At 35.8% G+C, this 25,948-nt stretch overlaps 1 protein-coding gene across 2 annotated transcripts in view; it reads left to right on the forward strand.

Annotated features, from left to right (window-relative positions):
• Positions 1 to 3,984: 3,984 nt before the first annotated feature.
• LOC149541374 (ARM repeat superfamily protein) overlaps positions 3,985 to 25,948 on the forward strand; it is a 348,244-nt gene continuing 326,280 nt past the window's right edge. For both annotated transcript variants that reach the window (XM_089796637.1, XM_089796638.1), the window contains exons 1-3: positions 3,985 to 4,320; positions 23,115 to 23,282; positions 23,430 to 23,519. In XM_089796637.1, the coding sequence (XP_089652763.1) occupies positions 4,162 to 4,320; positions 23,115 to 23,282; positions 23,430 to 23,519 (417 nt within the window). In that variant the 5' untranslated portion in view covers positions 3,985 to 4,161. The remainder of the gene's footprint in view (positions 4,321 to 23,114; positions 23,283 to 23,429; positions 23,520 to 25,948) is intronic.

The raw sequence follows: 25,948 nt of genomic DNA on the forward strand, positions 1-25,948 counted from the left end.
CCTATTTATGGAGGCATAAGGATTAACGTAGAGACATTAGCAGACTTGAAAAGGTTGGAGCAATTATTGATTGGTGAACTTGAGCAAAAGGCTGAACAATGAAGTGTTAAGGTGAAGATTGATTGCTTGAAAGGTTGCCAAGAAAATCAGTGATGGAGATGATAATGGAGGCCAGTCAATGAATCAACTATTGGACCAAATTGTGATCTATATTTGCAAAGTGAGTTGTATTTATTCAAATCAATTAGTTGTTACTTTCTAACCATTGTATCAATTGAAATCCTTTAATCAAGGTTGACCTAACAGTCATCTGTAAATCCTTTAATCAAAGTGACATTCTAATGGAATGTTCTTAAGTTCTTTAACAATGCCACTCCTAACAGGGTGATTAAATCTTTTATTAGGGACACACCTAACAATGTGTATTGTAACCTTTAATAGGGTTGGCTCCTAACATAGCTGACTTAAAAAAAGTAAAAAATTGGTGACATGTTGTTGGTGGTTTTTTCTAATCGGGTTTCCACGTTAAATCCTAGTTTCTTAATTGTGTGGATGTTATTTGAGATGTTTTTCTTTAAAATATTTTATATCCTAGAAGTTTGTTATTATTGGGTCAATGTAATGCAAGTTTATGTTACTGATAAGTTGGTATAGAGATTGAGTGGATTAGATATTAGATCTAAGTTGTTTGAAGAGTTAAAAAGTTTAATTGATACATCTGGACATGAAGATAGCTAATTTACACTCCCTCTCAGTTATTCTAAACTATTCTAACAAAAAATGTTATAAGTTCGATAGACCTAAATGTACAATAAGAAGAAGATGGTGGAGGGTGAAATGTGAGATAGGGGGATTTTCCACATTTTCTTAATTGAATAATCAAAATGAATATGAATATGGTCCAATAGGCTCAAGTAGGTAATAAGCACTAAATAAATCAATGATCCTTTATAGATAATGAACTACAATTTGTTGGATTAGAGGGGATACTATTGACTGATACAAGATGAAAGCCTAAGTAGACATAAATGAAAACTTTTGATTGAAACAAACAAACATAAATCAAACAAGAATCTATACTGACCTGAAATAATAAATAAACAACAATGTAGACTTGTGATTTGCAGGAAACAAAATGTCGTGGGTATTTTACACTTGAGCATAGATTGTCTGGCTTGATGTATATCCAATAGTTTGCTTGAAACTTTCACAAAAAAATTGTTGGGTCTTGGATCTTGTACTCTCTATATTTGTAGTAGTAGGTTTTCTACTTGTTCTTGCAAAAAAGAAGAAGGAAATTGTTAGTTTGAAAGGGGTTTGCATTGATCAAACCCTAACTTAAATGTAAATAAAATTGCATGAAAATAATATATATAAATGTAAAGGTAAATATTAGATCTACCATGTATAACTTAATAAATGAATATTGAGATGACACATATTTATGGAGATGCTTGTGTATTGCTTGAATTGTAATTTTTGAACCTTGGAGTCTAGAAAGGAATTAAGGATACCTTTTGCAAATGCATAGAAATATTTATCCCTTTCCAAGGTCTTCAATATTGTATGCATGATAAACTCTTTCCTTGAAGAATGGATGAAATGCACATCAATGGATAGAGTATATTATTGCTTGATTGGAAACCCCTCTACTTAGCCATCATGGGAGAGAAGCTTGCTATAATGGAGAAGATTGCTTTCAAATATGCCTTGGATGGTTTAAGAAATGCTTGAACTTGGTCTTGAATGTTTTTTCTGATGAGCTCAATTTCTTGTATATGTAATTTTTATCCAAACAAGGAGTGATATGCCACTTATACAACTCTCACAAATTTTCAAGACTCAAAACTCAAAGGAGGCTAATACCAGTCAAGAAATCCGCTAAATGCCACAATGGCCACCTACTTGAATTTGGGCCTAATGTTTGAGGTATAGAACACTTTGAGTATTCTATACCTAAGTATAGAACACCTTGGGTTTTCTATACCTAAGTATAGATCACTCAAAACATTATATATTTACAAAATTTGTGCAAGTTTGAATAGGGATTCAAGAAGGAAGAAAATATGTTGAAATAGGGAGAGATAGGTCGTTAGATCAAGCATAATGGATATGAAATCTTGAAATCACCAAAATGGTTCTTAATAGAGCAACTAATTATAGATACTAACTTCTTAAAATGATACATATATAATCTGTAACTAGGGAATACAAAAATTGCATTATGCGACATTTTATATTTGAAACTATTTTTTAATTTAGTGATTAAATACAAAAAAAAACTCTTTAAAATTGATTAAAAACCTAATTAATTTTTACTTTATGTAGTATAAAAAAGCTTACTTTTATGTTTGGATATAAATTGACATACTTATCTTTAATAAATATATATAAATCACAATCCATAGATCATTACAAGAATCTTATTTAAACTTTTCACCAGTTCACTAAAATAATGCATGTTTAATAATGTAACCAACCCTTTACTATGATTACATTTTTTTATTATCAATGTTTGATATTTTTATCATTTTACGTTTTGTTGTTTATTTCCATTTGATTTTTAGCGATTTAGTTTTTACTTTGAACCCCGTGTATACTCCACCCTCCCCCAGTTTTTAATACACCTTGGTTTGTGATATCCACATTAGTTTGTGATTCATCTTTTTTCTCCTTTAGTTCTCTTCTCACATTCTCATAATAGACCATTAAGAGTGATCTAAAACATTGAATCAAAAATATCTCACATGATTGAATCTAGAAATAATGCATTAATTTAACACAAAAGATGCAAATTGAATGTCTCTAAATAACTCTCTTCTATGTCAACACTTCACTATTAGTCATATTATAAATGATCAATTATGTCTCTTGCCATAAAAAGTCTTTTAGATAGTGATGTACTAAAAGGAGGCTTGCTGAATTATAGTTGCATAAACATATTGACAATCACATCATTTATGGCATATATGAAATACATATCATCTCAATTATGCACTTTCTTGGATCTACATATGGTGGTGATTCTTGGACACTAATAGGACATGGATCAACTCCCATATTGGAAGCACTATACCAAAATTGTAGTCACTCATATTATCTCCACTTTAGGCTCTCTTTGTAATACCAATTCCTACATACAAGAACAAATATATTTAGTAACAAAATATAGTAAAACATCTCTAGAACACAACACTCATAGATATGTAAATATGTCATACCACATTGACTTGGCTTCAAGAGGACCTTTTTATATGCACTATTATATTTTCCATACACAATTGATTTGTTTCTATGTCATTGTGAGAGGTATTTCTTCTTTTATAATATATGTTGTTCCTTTTTAAATTGATGTTTATGTTTTTTTGTCAGAAAGCTATTGAACTACTAGATACCAATGGAAACACAGGTGCTTAATTTTAAGGATAAAATATTATCATATTCAAAATGAAAAAGTTATTAAATCTCAAGTATATATAGATTAGAAACATATTATTCTATCAACACTAAAGAATTTTCAACAATCTCAACATCCCCATGCCCCTCTCTCTCTCTACCTCCATCTCTCCCTCCCCCTCTTCCCCCCTACTATCTATCTATTCTTACCACTCTCTCCCTTTTCTCTTCCCTTTTATCTTTATGTCTTCTTCTCTCTTTCTGTATACTCATCTCTTTATATTTTCATCTTTCCATCTCTTTTTCCCTCTCTCCTCTCTTTGCATATCTCTATCATTTTTAACGATCATCTATATTTCTTCATATCTCTTATTCCTCATGTATGTCTATTCTTCTCTGCTTCTTCCTCTTTATCTACTAATATCTATGTCTTTTATTTCTATATATAATTTTAGGTCTAGCAAATGGCGTCATATACAACACAAATATATAAAAAACATAAACCAAGATTTTCCAAACTTTTTTGGTGTAATAATTAATTAATGATTTTTAATAATATAAAAAGCCGAAGGTTTGAAAAGAAAAGTGCACGTGCTCCATAAAAATTGGTCCCTTAGACCGTCCGTTCTCGTGGACACAGTTAAAATAAATTTCCTCATGCCGACCGGGGTGCCTGAGACTTCATAAACATACAACAAAACCAGAGAGAAGCTGTCTCTAAAAATCCGATATCTTCAACCGAGGAAAAATATTCTGAAAGAGATAATGGCGGATGTAGCAGAGAAAGAAAGAGAAGCGATGCTAGATCGTATGTTGACAAGATTAGCGCTCACAGACGACAACAAACTTGAAACAGTTTTGTCAAAGCTACTTCCCTATGCAATAAATTCTATATCTTCTCCTGTACCATCCACCAGACAAAAGGTATACACATTTATGCAATTGCTTATGTATTTTATTTGCATAAGTTTTTAATATTTGACATTTGTTGTATATAATTTATAGGAGATTTCAGTTCACACTGACTGGCAACACCTAGATTTTTGGTGAAACCCTAGAATTACAGAGATTTATTATAATTGGAAAAAAAATGGTAAGAAAACATTTTATACTCACGTTATATGAAACCCTAGGACTCTACATAGCTAATTTTATTGGAAGAAGACAATTTAGAGCCCTACAAATACTCCACATAACTGATTTTATCTTGAATAAGACAATACGAAACCCTTGCTGCACAGTGCTAATTATTACCGGAGTGAGACACTGTATTTAGTGTTAAGTTTCGTGAAACTATAAAGTACGTAGGTGTTTTTGCAGCAAATATATGTCTTGAAAACACATTCCTCATAATGAAGGAGTTTTGAAATAGCTCTTATGTGACTCTTTGTAATATATTGTTAATTTTTATGTAGGAGCAATGCTTAATGGTTATGAAATCTGAAATAAATTGGCAACAAATAATCAGTGTGACAAAACGTTCACTTATAACATCAACAATGCCCTGGGTAACACTCTCGATCAAAACATGCAGGTAAAATCCAGCACCATTGACTTTAATATCAACAATTAAATGATTACAATATGATAAGAATTCAGTATGTGCCAAAATACTGTCTTCTATCAATTTTGTTAGCATTTCCTAATTATCAAAGTTAAGTGGAAAACCGCTACTCAATCACCCTGTAAATAATCAGTGTGACAAAATGTTCACTTATAACACCAACAATGCCTTGGGTAACCCTCTCGATTAAAACATGCAGGTGAAATCGAGCACCATTCACTTTATTATCAACAATTAAGTGATTACAACTTAATAAGAATTCAGTATGTGCCAAAATAGTGTTATCTATCAATTTTGTTAGCATTTCCTTATTATCAAAGTTAAATGTAAAACTGCTACTCAATCACACTGTAAATTCACAAGAGTGAAACAAAAAACTGACAATTTTTACCCATAATTGTGAACCACAAATTTCATTGTGGTGCCCATGTATGACTCTTCACATACCCAAAGAATTTCCCCGCATTCCAATGCTTCAATGTGGCTCTTTGTCCTATCCAATATAAGTATGCAAGTGCAACTTTCACCTTATGAGGACTTGTCTCTTTGCTCACTCCTATGTGAGCCCTGAAATATTTGCAATTCCTGTGTTACACACAACATCGGATAGGATAAACTAAGTTTTAGATCCCATTAAATGGGCATCACAACTTACAACAACATTGTAATATATTAATACAAGGGCTATATCACACCTTTTAAAATAGTGATTGTAATTAAGGATCCGTTTGGCAATGGGAATATGAGTGGAATAGGCATATGTAAATTCTTAAAATTTCAAAATCTCCATTTGGGTGCACCAAATCAGAATTGTGAATAGGAATACGTATTCCAATTTTGGCCCAAAAATGAGCATTTGCAATTCTACCTAAATAGGTGGAATTGGAATATGTATTCGTATTCTAGTTTTATTTATTTTAGAAAACATAATTTTTTGGGTCTGTGAATTCTTAATCAAATTCCGACTGAACCAAACAAGAATAGGAATACATATTCTTATTTTCTATTCTAGAAAAACAATTCCAAAATATGTATTCCTATTCCCATATTCTTATTCCTGCAACCAAATAGACCCTAAACAAACCTTCTATTTACTTTTTTACGTCGTTTTTCATGCGTTGGAAATGGGAAGGATGTTGTTGTTGATTGGCATCATGTTGGAAACCAATCAATGTTTCAACAACAAGAACTACAACACTTAGAAACAACATATGCTGACAATCTTGATGTACAAATGCTTGGATCAAATTGTAGTTGGTCAAGCTATTTTGTTCCACTGTGACAAACAAAACTTAGGACAAGTACAATGAGCACAATTGGGAAGTGGTTATGTTCATCAAATTGTCAGTCATTGATGTCATGCTTCTAGAAGTGCCATTTGGCAAAATAACTGCAAAGATTTGGACTCATTTGAATAAACTCAATGAACAATCATACAACAACAAAGTGTTCTTTCTTAAGAATATGCTATTTTCCATTTTGATGGAGGATAAGGTGTCTTTGCAAGAGCATCTTATGGAGATAAAGGATATTTAGAATTGATTGGGGGCTATTGGTCTCATGATGCAAAAAGAAGATATGATAGTATTCATAGCGAAAAGCCCAGTACGATCCTATGAACACTTCATTGAGACTCTAAACATCATGTCCACTAATGTTGATATGAAGTTTGATGAATTGTGCAAAAAGCTCTTGCAATAGGATAGGTGGAAACAATAGCTTGGGAGTAGTCAAACACCTATTGCAGAATAGAGATTCACTTCCAAAGCCAATAATAAAGGCATAGGCAAAGGTAAGTTTGTTCAATAGAAAAGTCAAAACAAATTTGAAGAGGGTACCAAAAAAGTAATAAAATGTTTTTTACTATGGTAAACCTGGTCATACGAAGAATTAATGCACAAAACGATTGCTTGATGAAAAAATCCAACCAGGGAGGGTCTTAGTAGAAGGCCCATGTTGCAAAGTATACTGAGTGGAAGGTTTTATACATTTATAACCCAATGAGAAACAAATTGTGTCAAAATGTCTGTGTGGTGGAATGATTTTGGAGCTTATCAACACTTTACACACAAAAGGTATTGTTTCACGGAGTCCACACTATCCTTCAGTTTTTTGATCTTTGGCGGAGGTGAAGAGTATACAATTGTTGGAAAGGGCAATGTTTAGATTACATTTGGTGGGAGAAATCTCATAGTAACATATTCCTTGTTACGAGGATGGAGCCAAATGTGCTTTCAGTGAGTCAAATTGTGCACTATTGTTCGATGTTGGATGTTGTCTTTAGTATGCACAACTGTCATAGTTCTTTTTGGTATCAATAGTATGGTCACCTCAATATACATTATCTCTTTTAGCTGGCTCGGGAGAATTTGGTGAATGGCTTACTTGAGATTCAATCATAGACACATAGCATTTTTGATGTTGGATGTTGTCTTTAGTACACACAACTGTCAGAGTTCAACCATTAGTTCTTTTTGGTATCAATAGTATGGTCACCTCAATATACATTATCTCTTTTAGATGGCTCAGGAGATTTTGGTGAATGACTTACTTGAGATTCAATCATAGGCACATGGCATTTGTGGAGCTTGCTAGACAGGGAAGCAACACCAAACTCCCCTCTCATATGGAGACTCTTGGAGAGCATCCAAAGTCTTGGAGTTGGTTTGTGCAGATGTCACTGGGGCCAAATGGTCACTAGTAAATGTCTTCTTAGCAGAAGTCCTCTACTCTAGCTTCAGACGGCTCCTGGAAGAAGACCATTCAATGCAACTATTGCCACAAATTTTGTTACAAGAAGGTTGAATGTCGGAAATGCTTAGCTGCCCAATCTATGCAATCAAGTTCGCAGCCCAAAATGAAATCTACCTTTTATGCCTTCATGGCTAAAAGGCCTGCAGATCATGTGAAGTCGTATGCCTGGTACATTGATTCAAGTGCCTCTCGTTACTTCTCCACCGCAGGGACTGGTTTACTAACTACTAGCCTTACTCAGATTTTGTTATTTTTGGTGGTGGAGAAGAGTACATTGTTGTTGGCAAAGGCAACATTCAGATTCAATCTGTTGGGAGGAATCTCATTTTCCTCAATGTGTACTGTGTTCCAGGGATGGAACTAAATCTACTTTCAGTTAGTTAGTTGCTGCGACATTCTCCACAGTTGGATGTCACCTTCAGTTCACATCAGTGTACCATCATTGATAGGGTGACTCAGTCTATTGTTGTAGTGGGTCTTGAGGATCATGGTCTTTTCCGACTTACTAATTTTGGTGATTCTCAAGACTTAGCTATGGCTTCTCATCGGTCTTTTGTTAGCACACTTTGGCATTAGCGGTATGGGCACTTAAATGTACATTATCTCTCTCAGCTTGCTCGGGAAGAGCTTGTCCTCGGTTTGCCAAAGATCCAGCCTCAATAGCTTGGAGTTTGTGATGCATGCCTAGTTGGGAAGCAACATCACACACCTTTCCCTAGTGGCAGTTCATGGCGAGCTTCTCAAGTACTTCATTTTGCACATACCGATATCTGTGGCCCTATAGCCACTCCTTCTGTTCTTGGGTCCAGGTATTTTCTATTGTTTGTTGATGATTTCAGTAGAAAAATGTGGGTGTATTTTCTTAAAAAGAAATCAGATGCATTTCCTGTATTTCATAAGTTTAAACCTCTAGTTGAAAAAGAGTCTGGGAAATCTATTATTACTCTTAGATCAGACAATGGGTGAGAGATTTTGTTCTAATGAATTCTCTAACTTCTTAAATACTCATGGCATCAAACACTAGTTAACCACACCCCACACACCACAACATAACAATGTAGTTGAATGTCGTAACAGAACAATCATTGAGATGGCTCGATCCATGCTCAAACACAGACATGTTCTAAAGAAGTTCTGGGCATAAGCAGTCATCACTGTAGTTTATCTTTTGGACCAATCACCCATAGTGGCGGTCAAAGGTTAAACTTCGGAAGAGGCTTGGTTAGGTCGCAAGCTCAAAATTAATCACTTGACGGTTTTTGGCTCCCTTGCTTTTGTTTGGATCCCTAATGCGTCATGCACCAAGTTGGATGCCAAGAGTCAGAAACTTATGCTTATTGGATATAGTAGTCTTCACAAAGCCTACCGCTTGATTGACACTAAGACATCTCGTCTCTTGTACAGTCGTGATTTAGTCTTTGATGAGCAATGAGGACCATTAATGCGTATTTCACCTGTTCCTAATCCAATAGACCAGCCTATGAAGGCTCATGATTTGGGAGTTAGGCTTCCATTAGGTCCACCTAATGGGAGGGCTCCAGTAGCTCCTGCAGCTCCAGCTATACCAGTGGTCCCTGTACAGACACCTCCAACTTCTTCTACAGGATCACCTCGCTTTGTAGATTCTTCACTTGAGTTTGATCTAGATTCTCTTGATGACGAACTTGATCCTCAAGCATCTCCTGATACTAATGTTGGTTGTTTTCCTTTCCAATCTAAGTGGTGGGCTAAGACACTTACTGATCTTTGTGATGATGAGCTTATTGATGGGAGAACTACTTGGAAAAAGAGCAAACCTACAAACTCTGTTAACTTTTCTCTCATGGCCAACATTCATAGTGTGTTTGAACCTCAAACATGTTCTGCGGCTAAAGGAATTCCACAGTGGGAACATGCCATGACATCTGAACACCAGAGCTTGCTGAAGAATAACACGTACGTCCTTTTTGATCTTCCACTAGGGAAGAAACCCATTGGTTGCAAACGGGTTTACAAAACTAAATACAAATTTGATGGTACTTTGGATAAGTACAAAGGTCGTTTATTTGCAAAGGGCTTTTCCTAGTGCTAGGCCATTGATTTTGAGGAGACCTTTGCTACTACTGCAACGATGAGCACAATCAAATTAGTCCTAGCCATGGCAACATAGTTTGGTTGGAAGGTCCATTAGATAGACGTCAAGAGTGCTTTCCTGAATGGTGATCTCCATGAAGAGGTTTACATGATACAACCTCCTGGTTTCAAGGTTGTCGGTAAAGAACATCAGGTTCTTAGATTAGTGAAATCTCTCTATGGCTTGAAGCAGGCCCCGTAGACATAGTACATGAAAATTGATAAGTACCTCAGTGATCAAGACTTCCATAGGAGTTCTTCAGACTCAAATTTGTACATGAAGACTACTGACAGTTACATCATCCTTTTGGTTATTTATGTGGATGATTTGATCATCATTGGCAGTTCGACATCTTTGATTCAGGGAATCAAACAAAATTTATGCCAATCTTTTGATATGACTGACCATTGGGTCTTACATTATTGCCTAGGTGTTGAGGTTTGGCAACAATTTTTTGGTATATTCATCTCTTAGTCTAAATATGCCAAGGCTTCGTTAGACAAATTTCGTATGCAGGATTGTAAGCCTGCATCTACACCCATGGAGAAAGGTCTCAAGTTATCAACCAAGTCTAATTCTCCTCCTGTTGATGATACTACATACAGGCAACTAGTAGGCAATCTCATCCACCTCTCTGCTACTAGGCCTGATATCAGCTTCGTAGTCATCTACATCTCACGCTTTATGATAGCTCCTAAGGCTGACCATTGGATGACAACAAAGCGCGTGCTTTGTTATGTGAAGGGCACTTTAGATTATGGACTTCTTTACTCTCGAAGTTCTATTCCTAGACTCAGTGTGTTCACATATTTAGATTGGGGAGGCTCTGTTGACAATAAAAAGTCAACTTCTGGATATGTGTTTTGTTTGGGATCAGGTGCTGTCACATGGACCAGTAAGAAGTAGCAAGCAGTTTCTCTCTCCTCTATAGAGGCCGAATACAGAGGGACAGTCAAGTCAGGTTGTGAAGCTGTTTGGCTTCGTTAGATGCTTGGGGATATGTAGATGTTACTAGCAGGACCAACTACTTTGTTTGTTGATAACAAAGACATTATCAAGTTAGCATGAAATCCAATCTTCCATGAACGAACCAAGCATTTGGATGTTCACTGTCACTACATATGACAACTGGTTGAAGACGTGACAATAGACTTGCAGTATGTTCCTACCACGGATCAGACTACAGGCATTCTCACCAAGCCTCTTGGCCTTGATAAGTTTGTCAAATTCAGAGGACAACTTAGTGTTGTAGATAGATTAACCATTAAGGGAGGGTATTACGATAATAGAAAAGCTTCTATTATTAGTTAATGATTATTTGTTTGTAATCTATTGTAAAAATTAGAATGTTTCTAATATTTAGTTAGTTGTAGTTATTTGTTAGCTTTCTTTAGCTTTCTTTTAGCTATAATAGAATTTTTCTATTCTTTACAATTGTTTCCTAAGGAAACATCACTTTATTCTTTTCTATATATTGACCTCTCGGTCTTTGTTAATAACAAGCAAGTATTTTACCAATAACATTGAAATATCAGAAACATAGGGGTTGGAGTCTCTAGTAGGTTGTAGCCTACAAATCTTTGTAAAAGAACAAATTTATATAAAAGCAATTTGTTTGTCATGGTTTTCTCCTGCATTGGGTTTCCACGTAAATCTTTGTCATTGTGTTCATGTGCATAATTATTGATTTCAATGTTTGAAGTTAATTGTTTGGATAAAAGTTTTAAATTGACAAATTTGTTATTATACTGATTCACTCCCCCTTCTCAGTATAATCATGTGCTCTTCACCCCCAATTGTATTCTTCATAGTTTGTGAACTGACTCCTAAGAGAGGTCATACAGAAAGTACATGAATCTATCAGCCATGTCTCCTATGATACATGCATTGCCGAAGCTACAACAAGGGCTTCATAGTCATCGTGAGAGGATTTGTTTGAATCTAAATTGGAGTTTTCTCTTCCTTACATTCTTGACGTAATTGATCACTTGTGTTGTAGCTTCAACACTTCACCTTGGACTTTTTAGGAGACTCAGATCTTCAATTGGATTTGGATATTAGAAAATTATAATGTTTTTTAAATGGTCATCTAAGTTAGTCTCTAGTTTATTTGGTAGTTTCTACTTCCGTCTTTACTGCACGATTGTTTCTTTTAGAAACATCGTCTTTGTAAATCTATATAGAAGGAACTTTCATCTCCTTTGTTTAATACAACTATAACGGCATCAATTTACCATAACATGGTATTAGAGCAGGTCGATGGGATTTCATAGAATTTGGTGGATTTTATAAGAAAAATTCAAGCCTCCTTTGATTTGGATTTTTTTCACGAAATTTGCTTTTCGATTTTTAAAAATAAATATTGTTAGAGATATTTTATGAAACCTTTGTGGTTCGTCTTTGAGGATTTTTGCTAGAAATCGCTAGTCTGGTTAAGGGTTTTGATCTCGCAATTTCTTAATTGCAGCAAAAGTATGATTTTTTAGGGTTGCATGTGCTTACATGTTGCTTGCATGTACTGGTTTACCATGCGAAGTCTCATGTTTTGCTGCCCTTAAAAATTTCTGATGGGTTTTCGTAATTTTTATCGTCAAAACATTTATGATTTTGTAATTCGCAAAATTGCATGGAATTCCTTTGTGGGTTTTTTATTTTTTCCTCAAAACTAATCTAGTGGGTTGTACCGATTTTTCCTTAAAAAAAGGAAGCTTTGTACTATCTAGTTTTGATTGATTTTCACCTCAAAAATCATGCCTAGTTTTGATCGATTTTCACCTCAAAAATCGTGTGGTTTTTCTCCTAAAAAATTGTGCCTTTTTGCAGTCTATTTTGGGGCATCTTGCTCATCTGCAAAGTTTAGAGGGTTTGTCGATTTTTCCTCAAAATCGTGCTAGTTGTTCTCAATGTTCATCTTTGTCCCTAGGGAAGAGCAGCTCTGTTATCCAACATTAGGTTGAATATTTTATGATGATTTCTGGTCAGATGTTTTTCCAATTCTGAGAGGGTTAGTAGCAGACTTGTTTTCGTGGTAGGCTCGTCTCTTGTTGCAAAACATTTTGAAGAAGGGGGCACCCTTATCGATTCTTTTATGGGCGAATCTTGGCTTCTTGCACATTAACATTTTGCAGATCCTGGGAGGATCTCACCATCAACAAAATGTTTTGAAGAATTTGTGACCAAAAAACATCAGATAGACAATGGCCATTAAGGGAGGGTATTAGAATATTATAATGTTTCTTTAATGGTCATCTGAGTTAGTCTTTAGTGAATTATGTAGTTTCTATTTCTGTCTTTACTTCACAATTGTTTCTTTTAGAAGCTGTAAGAGCTTGCCTTAGGGCAAAATTCACCCAAGACCAAGAAGCACAATAACTAGCACAAAATAGACCAACAGAGTATGATCAGAATAACAATGTGATATTCAATTGATTGTAATTGATCAATATAGTACACTAGAGGTGCCTATATATAAAGGCCTCTATGATGCATCTAGAATGTCTAGGAGTTAGCAATATGATAAGCTCCACAACTAAGCACATGTCCACTAGGAGTGGGTTATCCTCCATTAAGCATAGGAGTTAGTGAGATGATGAGAGGATAAGCCTACAAAGGTGTGCCATATAAATTTATGTTGTAGACACCATGTGCTTAATTAAGAGTGCGAACAACTGTTTTGTTTACATGACAACTCAGTTGATTATGCAAACTCCAGTGTTGTAGACACCATGTGCTAAATTAGAGTTGCTTACTCCTGTGTTGTCAGCAAGACAACTTATACGAGTACGCAAACTCCTAGGTGTCTAATCTAAGAAATAATAAAATAATGCATTTATCCTAAGTAAACTTAAGTAAAGTGTAAATAATAATTATTTACACTAACACCCCCCCTTAAGTGCAACTTAGGGGAATGCACTTAAGCTCACAAAAGCTATGAGGAAATGCATAATGGGTCTTGACTACTAGGCCATGTTAGGTACCCAAGTACAAATGCAATTCTGAACACACAATGCAATGCAATCTCTCTGCAAACGGAGAAAGAGGGAAAACCTCATGGGAAAAAACCCTTCCCCAAAAAGAGAGAAAAGTACAAGAAAGAAAGATGCATGAATGGATGGAGTAAACAAGACCCCCCCATTATGACATCCATCTTGCATATACAATAGAGAATCCCTCGATGAAATCCCCCCCTTAGTGAAGGATCTCAGAATGCTAAGTGTCTGAAGACAAAAGAAAATCCAATGCCTACAAACAACATTTCTCCCTTTAGGAAGAATATACACCAAGTATAGGTGCACATATGCTTCCCACTGCGGATAGGAAGATGGAAGAGGGATCTAGATGTCATATGCGGTGGATGTTGTCTCTGAAGTCTACTCAAATGTCGACAAGTCCTTGATGAATGAAGATGCCACAAACCAATCTCGTGAATGCCCAAAATATGGTGGCAAACAAGGTAACATGTCCAAGGATGAAACTGAATCAAACTCCAAAGATGATGAAGCATCCTGATAGGAAGATGGAGGAAGAGAAGCATTGTCGCCTCCTCTCAATAATGTAGGCACACCCATGAAATAAGCTCCTTGATGATTGAAGAAGCTGCACCATGAAAGCTGAATGATTGTCCTCTGTGCGGAAAGAAATGGTGCCATAGGTGTGATAGAGAATGTTCCCCAACTGGTAGGAAGAATCCTCATAAAATATGATGTCTGAGGAAACTGGAAGACAATCTCCAAAGATTGATATGACTCCTCATAAGTGAAAGATTCCTTCTCCATTTGCTATAAATAAATGTCCACAATCATGTCAGAACGATCAAGTGGGTGAGGGTCAGAGTGTGCCCTCGCAATGAGTGAAGAAGTCTCCTCAATAAAGAGAAGATTGATGTCATCAATGATGTCTCCCACATCTTCAATGTGAGACTCCACAAACAACCATGCAATGTCTGGAAGGAAGTCATCCCACGAAGCTGAAGTAGGAAGACATGGTAATACCTACTGTACTGAATCAGGAGCATCTGTGGCTGGAATTGGATCAGTAGAATCAACAGGAGTATCAGGATGTGTCGATGTCATCTAGAGTTGGAGGAACCATAACTGAAGTGACTAAAGATAGAATGTCTTTTGGAAATGGAGGAACTGTTGGATCTCCATATGCTTCCCAAAGAGCCATCCAAATGTCATAAGGATACCAGAACTTGTCAATGACTTTATAGAAATCAAAAGTGATATTGAAATAAATGATGTCCAAAAGTCTTGCAATAGGTGGCTATTGAATGGAAGAGATCAATTCGTTGGAACATAAATAAAGAAATATTTCTTTATGCTCTCTTCTTAGATGATCAATGATTAAGGCACTCCATTTCTGATAGTTCGTCTTTGTCAAGCTGGGTCTAACTCCATGTCGACATATGAAACAAAACTCCATGAGATCAATGAATGTATGCACCCCCCAAAATGCAAAAAAAATCAATCAACCCCCCCTAATGCATTTTTTGGCACTTTATAGGTAGTGCGATTATAATGGCTCACTTTGTCAATTTTGACCTTAGTGGACTTGTGATTTTTTGTTTACAACCTCCTTTTATAGTGCAAATCTGGAACTTTACAATGTAGCTTAGAAATACAACAAATTTGAAGCAATACAATGCAAAGAGAGGACCTATTTCTAAAAGTGATATTCTTGTCCACACAAGCCTATAATCTGATTGAAGATTTGGAAAGTAGAAGAAAAATTATTCACTTTAAAAAAAAATGGAACCTGATTTGGAGTCCAGATGAGCTTGTATGGAGCATTTGAATTTGCAAAATGCAAGATTGGACAAGTATAGTCATCAAAGACTGCAATTTCTAACAAATCCACACATCAAAATTAGAAAATGATAGCACCACTGAAAAGTTTAGGAAATTCTAGCCAAAATAAAAAAAATTGCACCTGATTTGGAGCTTGGAGGATTGAGATATGGCCTCCCAAAGTCGGACTGTCAAATCAAAATTGAATCTGGAGAGGGGTCTGATCAGCAAACTGCAAGGTTAAATTTGACATCCACATGGCCATCACAACAGTTCACTTTTGCCTCTGGATGACGGTCATACGACTGTCAAATTTAGGCTCATAAAAATGATGACGTCAGCAAAAAAAGATGCCCTTTGATGATGTGGCAGTGATGTGTCCTGGTGATGTCAATAGTGTACGGATTGCATGACAAGTACAGACAATGATGACGTGTTAGGCCGATTGGGTGTATGGATCTGTTGACTTGGCAGCGTATGGATCGAGTACAGCTGCTGACTAGGACACCACGCTGTCAATGCTGATGTGAATTTGTCGTTGACTGTGCGGGTCGAAGTATGTCTGGCACCATGTGGAGGATAGGTGGCCTTGCTGATGTGTCACCTGCTGGATGTCGCGTGGCAGCTGTGGAGTGGTGCCTACATGTTAGTGTGTTGCATGCCACAGGCCGGTGACTGTGCTGACATGTGGCGGTTGTCGTTCTGCTTGAAAGTATGGCCGCAGCAGGGGCCGAAAAACGGCGCCGGCTGACGAAGATAAAAAAGGCGGTGGCCGGACAGTGGGTTTAATCCCACATGCGCCAGGGTTTGAAACTAATGTGTTTAGAACACACAATGCTTCCCCACTCAAACAAAGAGCTACCGAGTGTTTAGACCTTGCCGGATTTGCTGCATTTGGTGGTCGGCTGCCGGATTTGTTGTTGGCCGGAATTTGATAAGATGCGCCACCATTTATAGATGCCGATGGAATATTTGGCTGTCTTGCAAATAATGCCAAATTTGCAGAGCTTATTCCCCTAGGGGAGCTGGGATTTCACCACTCGGTTCCTGCAAAAAGATTTTCTTTGCAGGCCTGATAGGCCGGAAATGTTTTCTGAAAATATAATCCAATAAAGACAATTAATGCAGAGACAATTAAATGCAGATTTGAAACAACTGAAACAAAATAAATGTGCAGATCTAGTAGATCATACCGGATTTGCAAATCGGGCCTTCGGGTGTCGGTTTGCAAAATTTTTTTTGCTTCAAAATTGACTATGGCCCAATATAGGCGAATTTATAGTCAATTTTCATCGAATTGACGCTCCAGACACAATGGTGAGGTCTACTTTGGCTCTAGACGCTCCCAATGTCTGCGGATACTCCGGATTTGAGTCGAGGTGTCCTCAGAGAGGTGAAGCAAGAACATTCGCCAATGGCTATGAAATGACACCTCTATGGCTTTGATACCATGTAAGAATTTGGTATAGCTTTGATAACATGTAAGAATTTGCCTTAGGGAAAAATTCACCCAAGACCAAGAAGCACAGTACCTAGCACAAAATAGACCAACAAAGTATGATTAGAATAACAATATGATATTCAATTGATTGTAATTGATCAATATAGCACATTAGAGGTGCCTGTATATAAAGGCCTTTATGATGCATCTAGAATGTCTAGGAGTTAGCAATATGATAAGCTCCACAACTAAGCACATGTCCACCAGGAGTGGGTTATCCTCCATGAAGCATAGGAGTTAGTGTGATGATGAGAGGATAAGCCTACAAAGGTGTGTCATGTAAATTTATGTTGTAGACACCATGTGCTTAATTAAGAGTGCGAACATCTGTGTTGTCTACATGATGACTCAGTTGATTATGCAAACTCCAGTGTTGTAGACACCATGTGCTAAATTAGAGTTGCTTACTCTTGTGTTGTCAACAAGACAACTCATATGAGTACGCAAACTCCTGGGTGTCTAACCTAAGAAATAATAAAATAATGCATTTATCCTAAGTAAACTTAAGTAAAGTGTAAATAATAATTATTTACACTAACAGAAGCATCGTCTTTGTAAATCTATATATAAGGAGCTTTGATCTCTTTGATATTACGAAGTAATTGGAAAATATTTGCTTGATATTAACAATGATCAAGAGATCAATTTATACAAGAGACTGAATGATGTTTCCTCAAGAAACATTGGTAAAGAATAGAAACATTCTATTCTAGAAACATAAAACTTAATATTAGAAACATTCTAATATTTATAGGAGATTACAATAGATAACCATTAGATACTAAACAAAGATAATAGAAAATATCTATTTTTGTAATACCCTCCCTTAGGGCCCATTTGGTTGCAAGCGTAGGAATAGAGAATTAGAATGGAAATTTGGAATAGGAATAGAAATAGAGAATGGGAATGGAAAAGACCAATCCCATTCTTGTTTGGTTCGCATGGTATTTGATTGGGAATACCTATAATCATATTGATGATGAATCTGAATCTGGGGACTTCCCGTATATGAAAGCGAGTATGAGCATTAGACATAGAAAGCTTTGGCAATGGGGAAAGTATTGGATTTGTGCTAAAAACGCTAGTTTCTACAGAATTATTCTGATTGATGATAATGAAGAAATGATTAGTTGTTGCAGATTAAGTTTGAAACCTGTATTGTGGAGGATCAGAGCTGAATCGAGGAGGATGATTAAGCCAAGATCTGCACCAAAATTAGGGTATGATGCCTTAAGCTACGCTCAAAACTTTGATGACGGGGATTATACAGGTACCCTTGATCGTTTCGTTATAAGAGGAAAATCGTTGTAGAATACACTCTGGAGGACTTCAATTGTCTTTTTAGTGATATTTCTTTATAAATCCGTTTACCAGAGCAACTTTCTGAAATATACAAACAATAGAATGAGAGGAAACGGTGCTTTCTTCACAAACAACAGAATGAGCAGGAGTTCAACCTAACCCCAACAATATCAATGCCTAACACGGACCCGATAGATTGTCAAATATGATTAAATGAGATTGAGAATGGGAAGGGGCATTCCAATTACAAGTATTTTTGGGATTAGACAAAAGCTCATTTTGGGCTATTTTGGGAATTCGTAATCCTATTCTGCATTCCAATTCTGCCAACCAAACAGAGAATATAATTCATATTCTAATTTTCAATGCCAATTCTCGTGCTATTCCAACAACCAAACATGCCCTTAATGGTTAATCTCTCCAGAGCACTTAGCTGTCAGAAGGCGTAAAAGGTAAATTCTGTCTGTTTAATGTGCTCCACATTGTTTGTTGTGTGTTGCAAACCAGATTGCTTAGAGCAAGACCAGCTTGAGTAATTCGAGTTGCTATACCCAAAACCACCTTATCGTTGTTCTGATATTCAAAGATGGTTAGCATCCGTTGTTTCCACATGCCATAATTGCGACCGTTGAACTTTTTTTTTCCCTCGAGCAAAATATTAGTTAGAGATGCCATAACATGCTTTTCAGTGAAAAAGCATGAAAATTTGTGAAGGAACATACTTTGAGGCACAAAACAGAAGACCCAAGAAAAATGAAGAGGTATCTAGAAGAGAGCTTGAAAACCCTAGAAGGAATATGTTGTTGGATTCTAGATCTGCTAGCTCGAAAGACAAGGCACAAAAATCAAGGCACCTAGAAAAATCTTATGACAAACCAGAGGAGCTCTTGAAAAATCCAACAAGAATATATAAACATATTTTAGATCTGGTATTGAAAAATTAGGGTGAACAAAAATAACCTTGGCTTCAAAAAAGCTTAGAAACATGGCAGATTTGCAGAGAAAATTGCAAAATCTGGGTGCGAATAAACATCAGAGGTTGTAAAAAATCTAGACACCTCCAAATACACAAAAAACCACCATTTAAAAAAGAGAGGATAAAATGGGCCACAAAATGAACGCGCAATTTTTAGAGAAATTTGGACACGAGTGGCATAAAATTTGGGCGAGAGTTGCAGAGAAATGGCGCTCAACAGACCTCCACGTGAATAACAGAGATTAACCCTTGATTTTCAAAGGATTTAGTTGTGCTAGTTGCAGAGAGAAGGGCGCGAGTTTGTAGACTGAAAAAAATCGTGGGAGTTACAAACAAAATGGCACGTTTTTTGGCTGAAAACCCTAGTCGTACCAAAGGTATTGGAAGCAAATATGCTTGAAAATAATTTTGAAAATAAAAGACAGATAATCTCAACGAAGAAATTATAATTATTTTCGAAAAAATATAGAGTATTGGCTTTGATACCATATTACGAAGTAATTGGAAATAATTTGCTTGATATTAACAGTGATCAAGAGATCAATTTATACAAGAGACTGAACAATGTTTCCTTAAGAAACAATGGTAAAGAATAGAAGCATTCTATTCTAGAAACAAAAAACTAAATATTAGAAACATTCTAATATTTACAGGAGATTACAATAGATAACCATTAGATACTAAACAAAGATAATAGAAATTATCTATTATTGTAATATATACTATAGATAACTATTACATACTAAACGGAGATAATAGAAACTATCTATTATTGTAATACCCTCCCTTAATGGTTAATCTATCTAGAGCATGAAGCTGTCAGAATGTGTAAAAGGCAAATTCTGTTTGCTGAGTATGCTTCGCACTATTCACTATGGGTTGCGAGTCAAATTGCTTAGATCAAGACCAACTTGAGCAGGTCGAGTTGCAGTATCCAAAACCACTTTATCGTTGTTGCGATATTCAAAGATGGTTAGCATTCGCTGTTTCTATGTGCCATAATTGTGACCGTTGAACTTTTGATTTCCCTTGAGCAAAATATTAGAGATGCCATGGCACGTTTTCCAATGAAAAAGTGTGAAAATTTGTGAAGGCACACTCTTCAAGGCAAAAAAAAGAAGACCCAAAAAAAAAAGGTATCTAGAAGAGAGCTTGAAAAACTCGGAAGGAATATGTTGTTGGATTTTGGTTCTGCTAGCTTGAAAAATGAGGCACAAAAGTCGAGGCACCCAAAAAAATGGGAGGACAACCCAGATGAGCTCTTGAAAAACCCACCAAGAATTCAAATTTGGTATTGAAAAATTAGGGTTTCAAACAAAAACAACTTTGGCTACAAAATAGCTTCAAAAAAGCTTAAAGGAGCTTTCATCTCCTCCTTACATTCTCAACAGAAGTGATCAGTTGTGCTGCAGCTTCAACACTTCACCTTGGACTTTTTAGGAGACTCAAATCTTCAATAGGATTTCGTTTTGCCTCTTTTTTCATTGCCCTTCTTGCCTTTTGCTTTTGATCTTTCACAAACCGCAAGGGCCTCCTTAGCCATCTCAAAAGTCTTTCTTTACATTTCTTTAGATTGTAACAATGCCACCACATCATCCAATTCGAACTCGGTGGTTGTATTCCTAACAACGATAACAAGGTGGTCCATTAGTCCGACAAAGAACACAATAGAAGCATGCAACAATCCTCATCAATCTTTTTCACTTATAGAATCCAACTGAGCATATCATGTTGAATGCATTAAGATGATTAAGAATGGAACTTCATCTTCGAAGAATACATTTTCTTTCTTATGAGTATCTGATATATATATATACTAGGGATATATCCTTACAAACGTATATAAACTTCTTCTGAAGTTCTCTTTCACTCTTCTCTTCATGAACATGTAGTAGGATAAAGTCTGCAAGACAAAGCCTTATGAAAAGGCTGATAGCTTTTCGATCAATTACATCCTATACATCCTAGGCCATGGTGACCCGTTTTGCTTCGGATACTGCAACCATAAATTCTAATGTATGAGCATATCCTACATTGTTTTTTTATCTTCCATAGTTCAAAGTTAGTGCCATTGAACTTCTCCATCTCAATTTTTCTTGATGTGCATGCCATCTTATTTTGGCAATATTTTGAAAATGCCTTACAAAAGCTACCACCTAAACTGAGAATTGCACAAAAACCAGGTTCCCAACAATGGAACCAAAATTGGGTAGGCTCCAATACCAACTGAAAGGAAGCGAAGGTGTGGAAAACGTTTTGTAACTCTAATGTGGTGGAGATGGTGTGAATTTTCTTTAGAGAACTATTATAGAATAATAAACACATTCAGATATAGATAATAAACATACAAAATAGTATCGCAATGAACACATGATAAATGTGAGGGAAACACTTTCGGGAGAAAATTCCTACATTCCAAAAACACAATACTTCATCAGTTTCAATACAATATCAACAGTAGGCTTCGTCAACAAGATTACTTTAATCAACAACACACAATTTGGATTAATTTGTTAGCATAACACTTCCCATGCAAAACATAACCAGCATAATGCTTTCCAAGACAACCTTATATAAAGAAATACAACAAAAAAGGAATACGGAATATTCTAGACCAAGCCAAAATAGATGGGCGTTCAAATCCATTTGGCTTATTTTCCAAACACCTGTAAAGATGCATATGACACATGTAGATTATCCTTCGACTCCTCATTCGCACCTTGATAGTTGGGGGCCCAAAAACTGCTATATTTAGGTGTGAGGAATACTTTTATGCATCTTACAACAGTAATAAAATCTATCCTAACTGGCAGAACTTATAACTTTAAGAGAGTTCAGTATAACCGACTATTAATAGTTGATTCCCTTACAACCTGCCATCACCCAACTTGGGCACACACTTTGTCCATGCAAAGGTATCTTCAAACACCTTAATTATTTGGATAAATAAATACAATTACCAATGTTAGGGCTTTTAAAGGTTGACACACCTTTATCCCAATACTAAAAAGGGGCAAGCATAGGAAATTTGAGCCTCTGCAGATTAATTAATATCCAGTCAAGGTTGGCCTGTCATTATTGACATCAAGCAATCTGACTAGACCCGTTTGAAGTATAGATCTTGAAATTGATATCATGGGCTGTTTTATTATTAAACTTTTAAATTTTTGTTGCATATATTTCTCTAGTCTGTAAAATATGTTTTTGACATTATTATTAATATGAGATATTTTACACATGCTTTTAGTATGTAACAAGGGAGAATACATTGATGTGAAGGTGATCATTATGGATACATAAATTTGGGGTTATAGAGAGCGAGACAGTCATTTTCCTATCCTTAGCTCAATGTTTGTTTGGTGGAGTATCAAATTTTTTAAATTAGTAATGTCAGATCGAGTATTGAGCTGGATGTCACAACTTACATAGACTTAATAGTCATTAATATGAGGATAATTGGTCACAAGGCTTTCTACTAGTTATTGTGGGGCCTTGGTTCCTTATCTGCCACTGCAGAATTTCGGTTTAACATTATTTAGTCTTATTACAGGTAAATAAAAGGACAGGTCTAGACAAATTCGGTAGCTTTGGATATCCTTTTTGAGTTTTGTTTTAATGTTTGTGTGATTTTGTTGTCTTGAATTTTGGATACATGATTGAATTATAATAATCTTAACTTGCATTGAAATCTTATTCTTGGATATCTGTCATTTTTGTAGGTGATGGAGATGCTGACACACATAAACAAGCGGGTAAAAGACCAACCAACAATTTGCTTGCCTATATTGGATTTGTGGAACCTATATCAGAGTCTTGATGCTGCCCCAATTGTTAAGAATTTTTCAATTGTGTATATTGAGATGGCTTTTGACCGTTTGCCTATGGAGGTTTGTCTTATAACTGTTCTTATGATACTTTAAGGTATTCAGCAATTGTACTCTATCTTGAAAATAATAACATTTGAAGTATCCATGAAATGAATTATGCTTGAAAAATATTTTGGGACTTACTGGTTTTCCTATTGGTTGAAATAGGAGAAATTGAATTTTGCTCCTGAATTACTATATGGTCTTTCAAAGTTGCCTGTTCAGCATCAAGACATATTATTGAGAATTGTTGCCCAGGTTTCTCTCTTTCACAAATCTTGATCGTATAATCACTGAGAATAATAGGTTCTGAAGTTGTGAGGATCACTGTAGATGCTTACATGATTTACTTTTGTGGAATTTTCTTCTAAACAGAGTGGTGGTTGATATTCTCTATAAATAAAATCAGAGACCATGTTCATTTATCTTATTTTCTCTTCTAGTTGTATTTCTCTTCTATTTTTCCTTGCTTTGCATTATTTAACTTTGTATTTGGCTTAGGCAAAGTTTGCTTGATTAGGATTAGCTTAATTTAATGGTATAACCATGGACCTCAACGGCTAATATAAGAAATTACTGATACCTTTTTCTTATATTTTTGTTATCTCAAGTCATTGCGTTTTATGCAACTGTACAACTCCTTATCTTCATCTAGACAAATTTCAGTTTCTTGCATTTTTATTTCCCTTGCAATTTTTTTTAATAATATATGTTTTGGATCATTGCTAGTAAAATTTGATAGTTAAATTTTATTGAAGACATTAAATGAGTAGAGTTGTGTAACTCAAGAAGCCTAGCAGGATAAGAAGCTGTAAAGGTAGACATGTATAGGGAGGTGAGACTTTAAGAGAAGGGGACACTTCTAACTGTCAATTCTCATCAGTATGAAATGACCCTTACTAATAGGATCACTAAAACACTGATTCTTTGTACAATTGAATTTTGTCAAACACTTGGCATGTAATCTGAACTGTACTGTTGAGTTAAAAGATTGAATATGTACTGAGAAATTCCGTCAAAACACTTGGCAAGCAATCAACTATACTGCTGGTAGTAAATAACTGATCGTAGATATTGTTGAGCAACAAACCCAGGCAACACAATAATGCAAAAATAGTGCCAATATGAAGCCCTTCTTAGAACAATTGCATCTTCAGATTTGGCAAACTATTTGGTACCAAGAAACTACTTACAAAATTATGCAATGCTGGGACTGATTACAAAGATCTATCAAGCTCATCGAACAAGGTGTACAGTGATTATATAGCTGGGTACAAAACTGAGACAGAATTCAACAAACAATGCAAACCCCATTACTCCTACTGCCTACTGATATTTAGCTATTGCAATGATAATAGAAGAACCTGGTACTGATGTAACTGCAGACGGTCATATGCTGATGAAGAACAACAAATTTGCACTTCCCCAAACTGTCCTTTGCTGCAGGTCGTACACTGTTCTGAAGCAGGCCGTACAGTACGGCACTGTACTGAAAATGTATTAATTTTTGCCTTCAACACTGGCAGCTGAAAATGGTACAGACTGAAACGCCCAGGCTATTGGAATGCTTTAAAAATGATTGCATGAGATTTGGACCAATATTGATGACCCAATGATGATAAAATGTAATCCCAGCCAGACTTCCGGAAATCACCAGTTGATATCAGATTTGCAATGAATCTTCTTGTGAAGCCCTCCAATTGAACAATGATGCAATCCCTCACCAAAAAGAACTCCAAAAATATCAAACCTCAGTCCAAGTCTGAAACTCAATGAAGCTCAACATGAAATGGCTGAATACCACTTCCAATGTGCAACCCTTCAGAAGGTCTTTCACTTCCTCAGTTATGCAATCTCTTGAGAGGTAGCGTTCTCAAGGATTATGCTGAATATTTGCAGACCTAGATGGTGCCACAAATGCTCATAGAGAGAGGTAGTAGAATCATCAAATCAAGTGTATGTAAATGAGAGGCCAAGCGCTCTATTTATTCACTTTTCTAAGAAGTTACTAAGAACTTCTAGAAGCATCCATTATAACATCCCATTATAATGCACTTTTATAATTAAATAATTTTATAAAATAAAAAGTGCAACTCAACTTAGAATTATAACATGTAGGCCGTGTATAAAAAGTAATAATAAAATAATATCTCCAAGAGCATAATAAGCCATCCAATTCTCAAATAAATGCCAAAATGACTCTCTCATCACAACCACCAGTCTACGAGAGTCCGTGATAGATTGATTTGGCATGCAAAACGATGTCAACCAATAGAATCAAGGATTGCATAAATGCCAACAAGTCAGGCCCCAAGTATGCATTAAAAATGCCATCAGAAGAATAGTTCTAAGTAGTTTTTGAGAAACTGAATGCTAGGTTGGAGAAAAGATCTCTCCTATATTTTGTTTTCTGTAGATTAAGGAATATTAAAATATTGTAACATCTCTTTAATGTTCATCTTAGTTAGCCTAGGAAGTTTCCTTTTCTGTTGTTAGTTCACGATTGTTTTGTTTAGAAACATCGTCTTTGTAAATCTATTTAAGGAGCCTTCGTCTCCCCTGTTTAATACACATCGATTTATCGTAACAAGGAATTGGAAGTCCATCTGCATTTGTGGACCCTGATCAATGTGATCAGTGTGGTAGTGCTTATTTGACATGATTACGACGCCTTCTCATCAGCGCCA

The sequence above is a fragment of the Cupressus sempervirens genome, chromosome 8 (assembly GCF_028749045.1).
Source record: "Cupressus sempervirens isolate cs-2001-9-10 chromosome 8, ASM2874904v1, whole genome shotgun sequence".
NCBI lineage: Eukaryota > Viridiplantae > Streptophyta > Pinopsida > Cupressales > Cupressaceae > Cupressus > Cupressus sempervirens.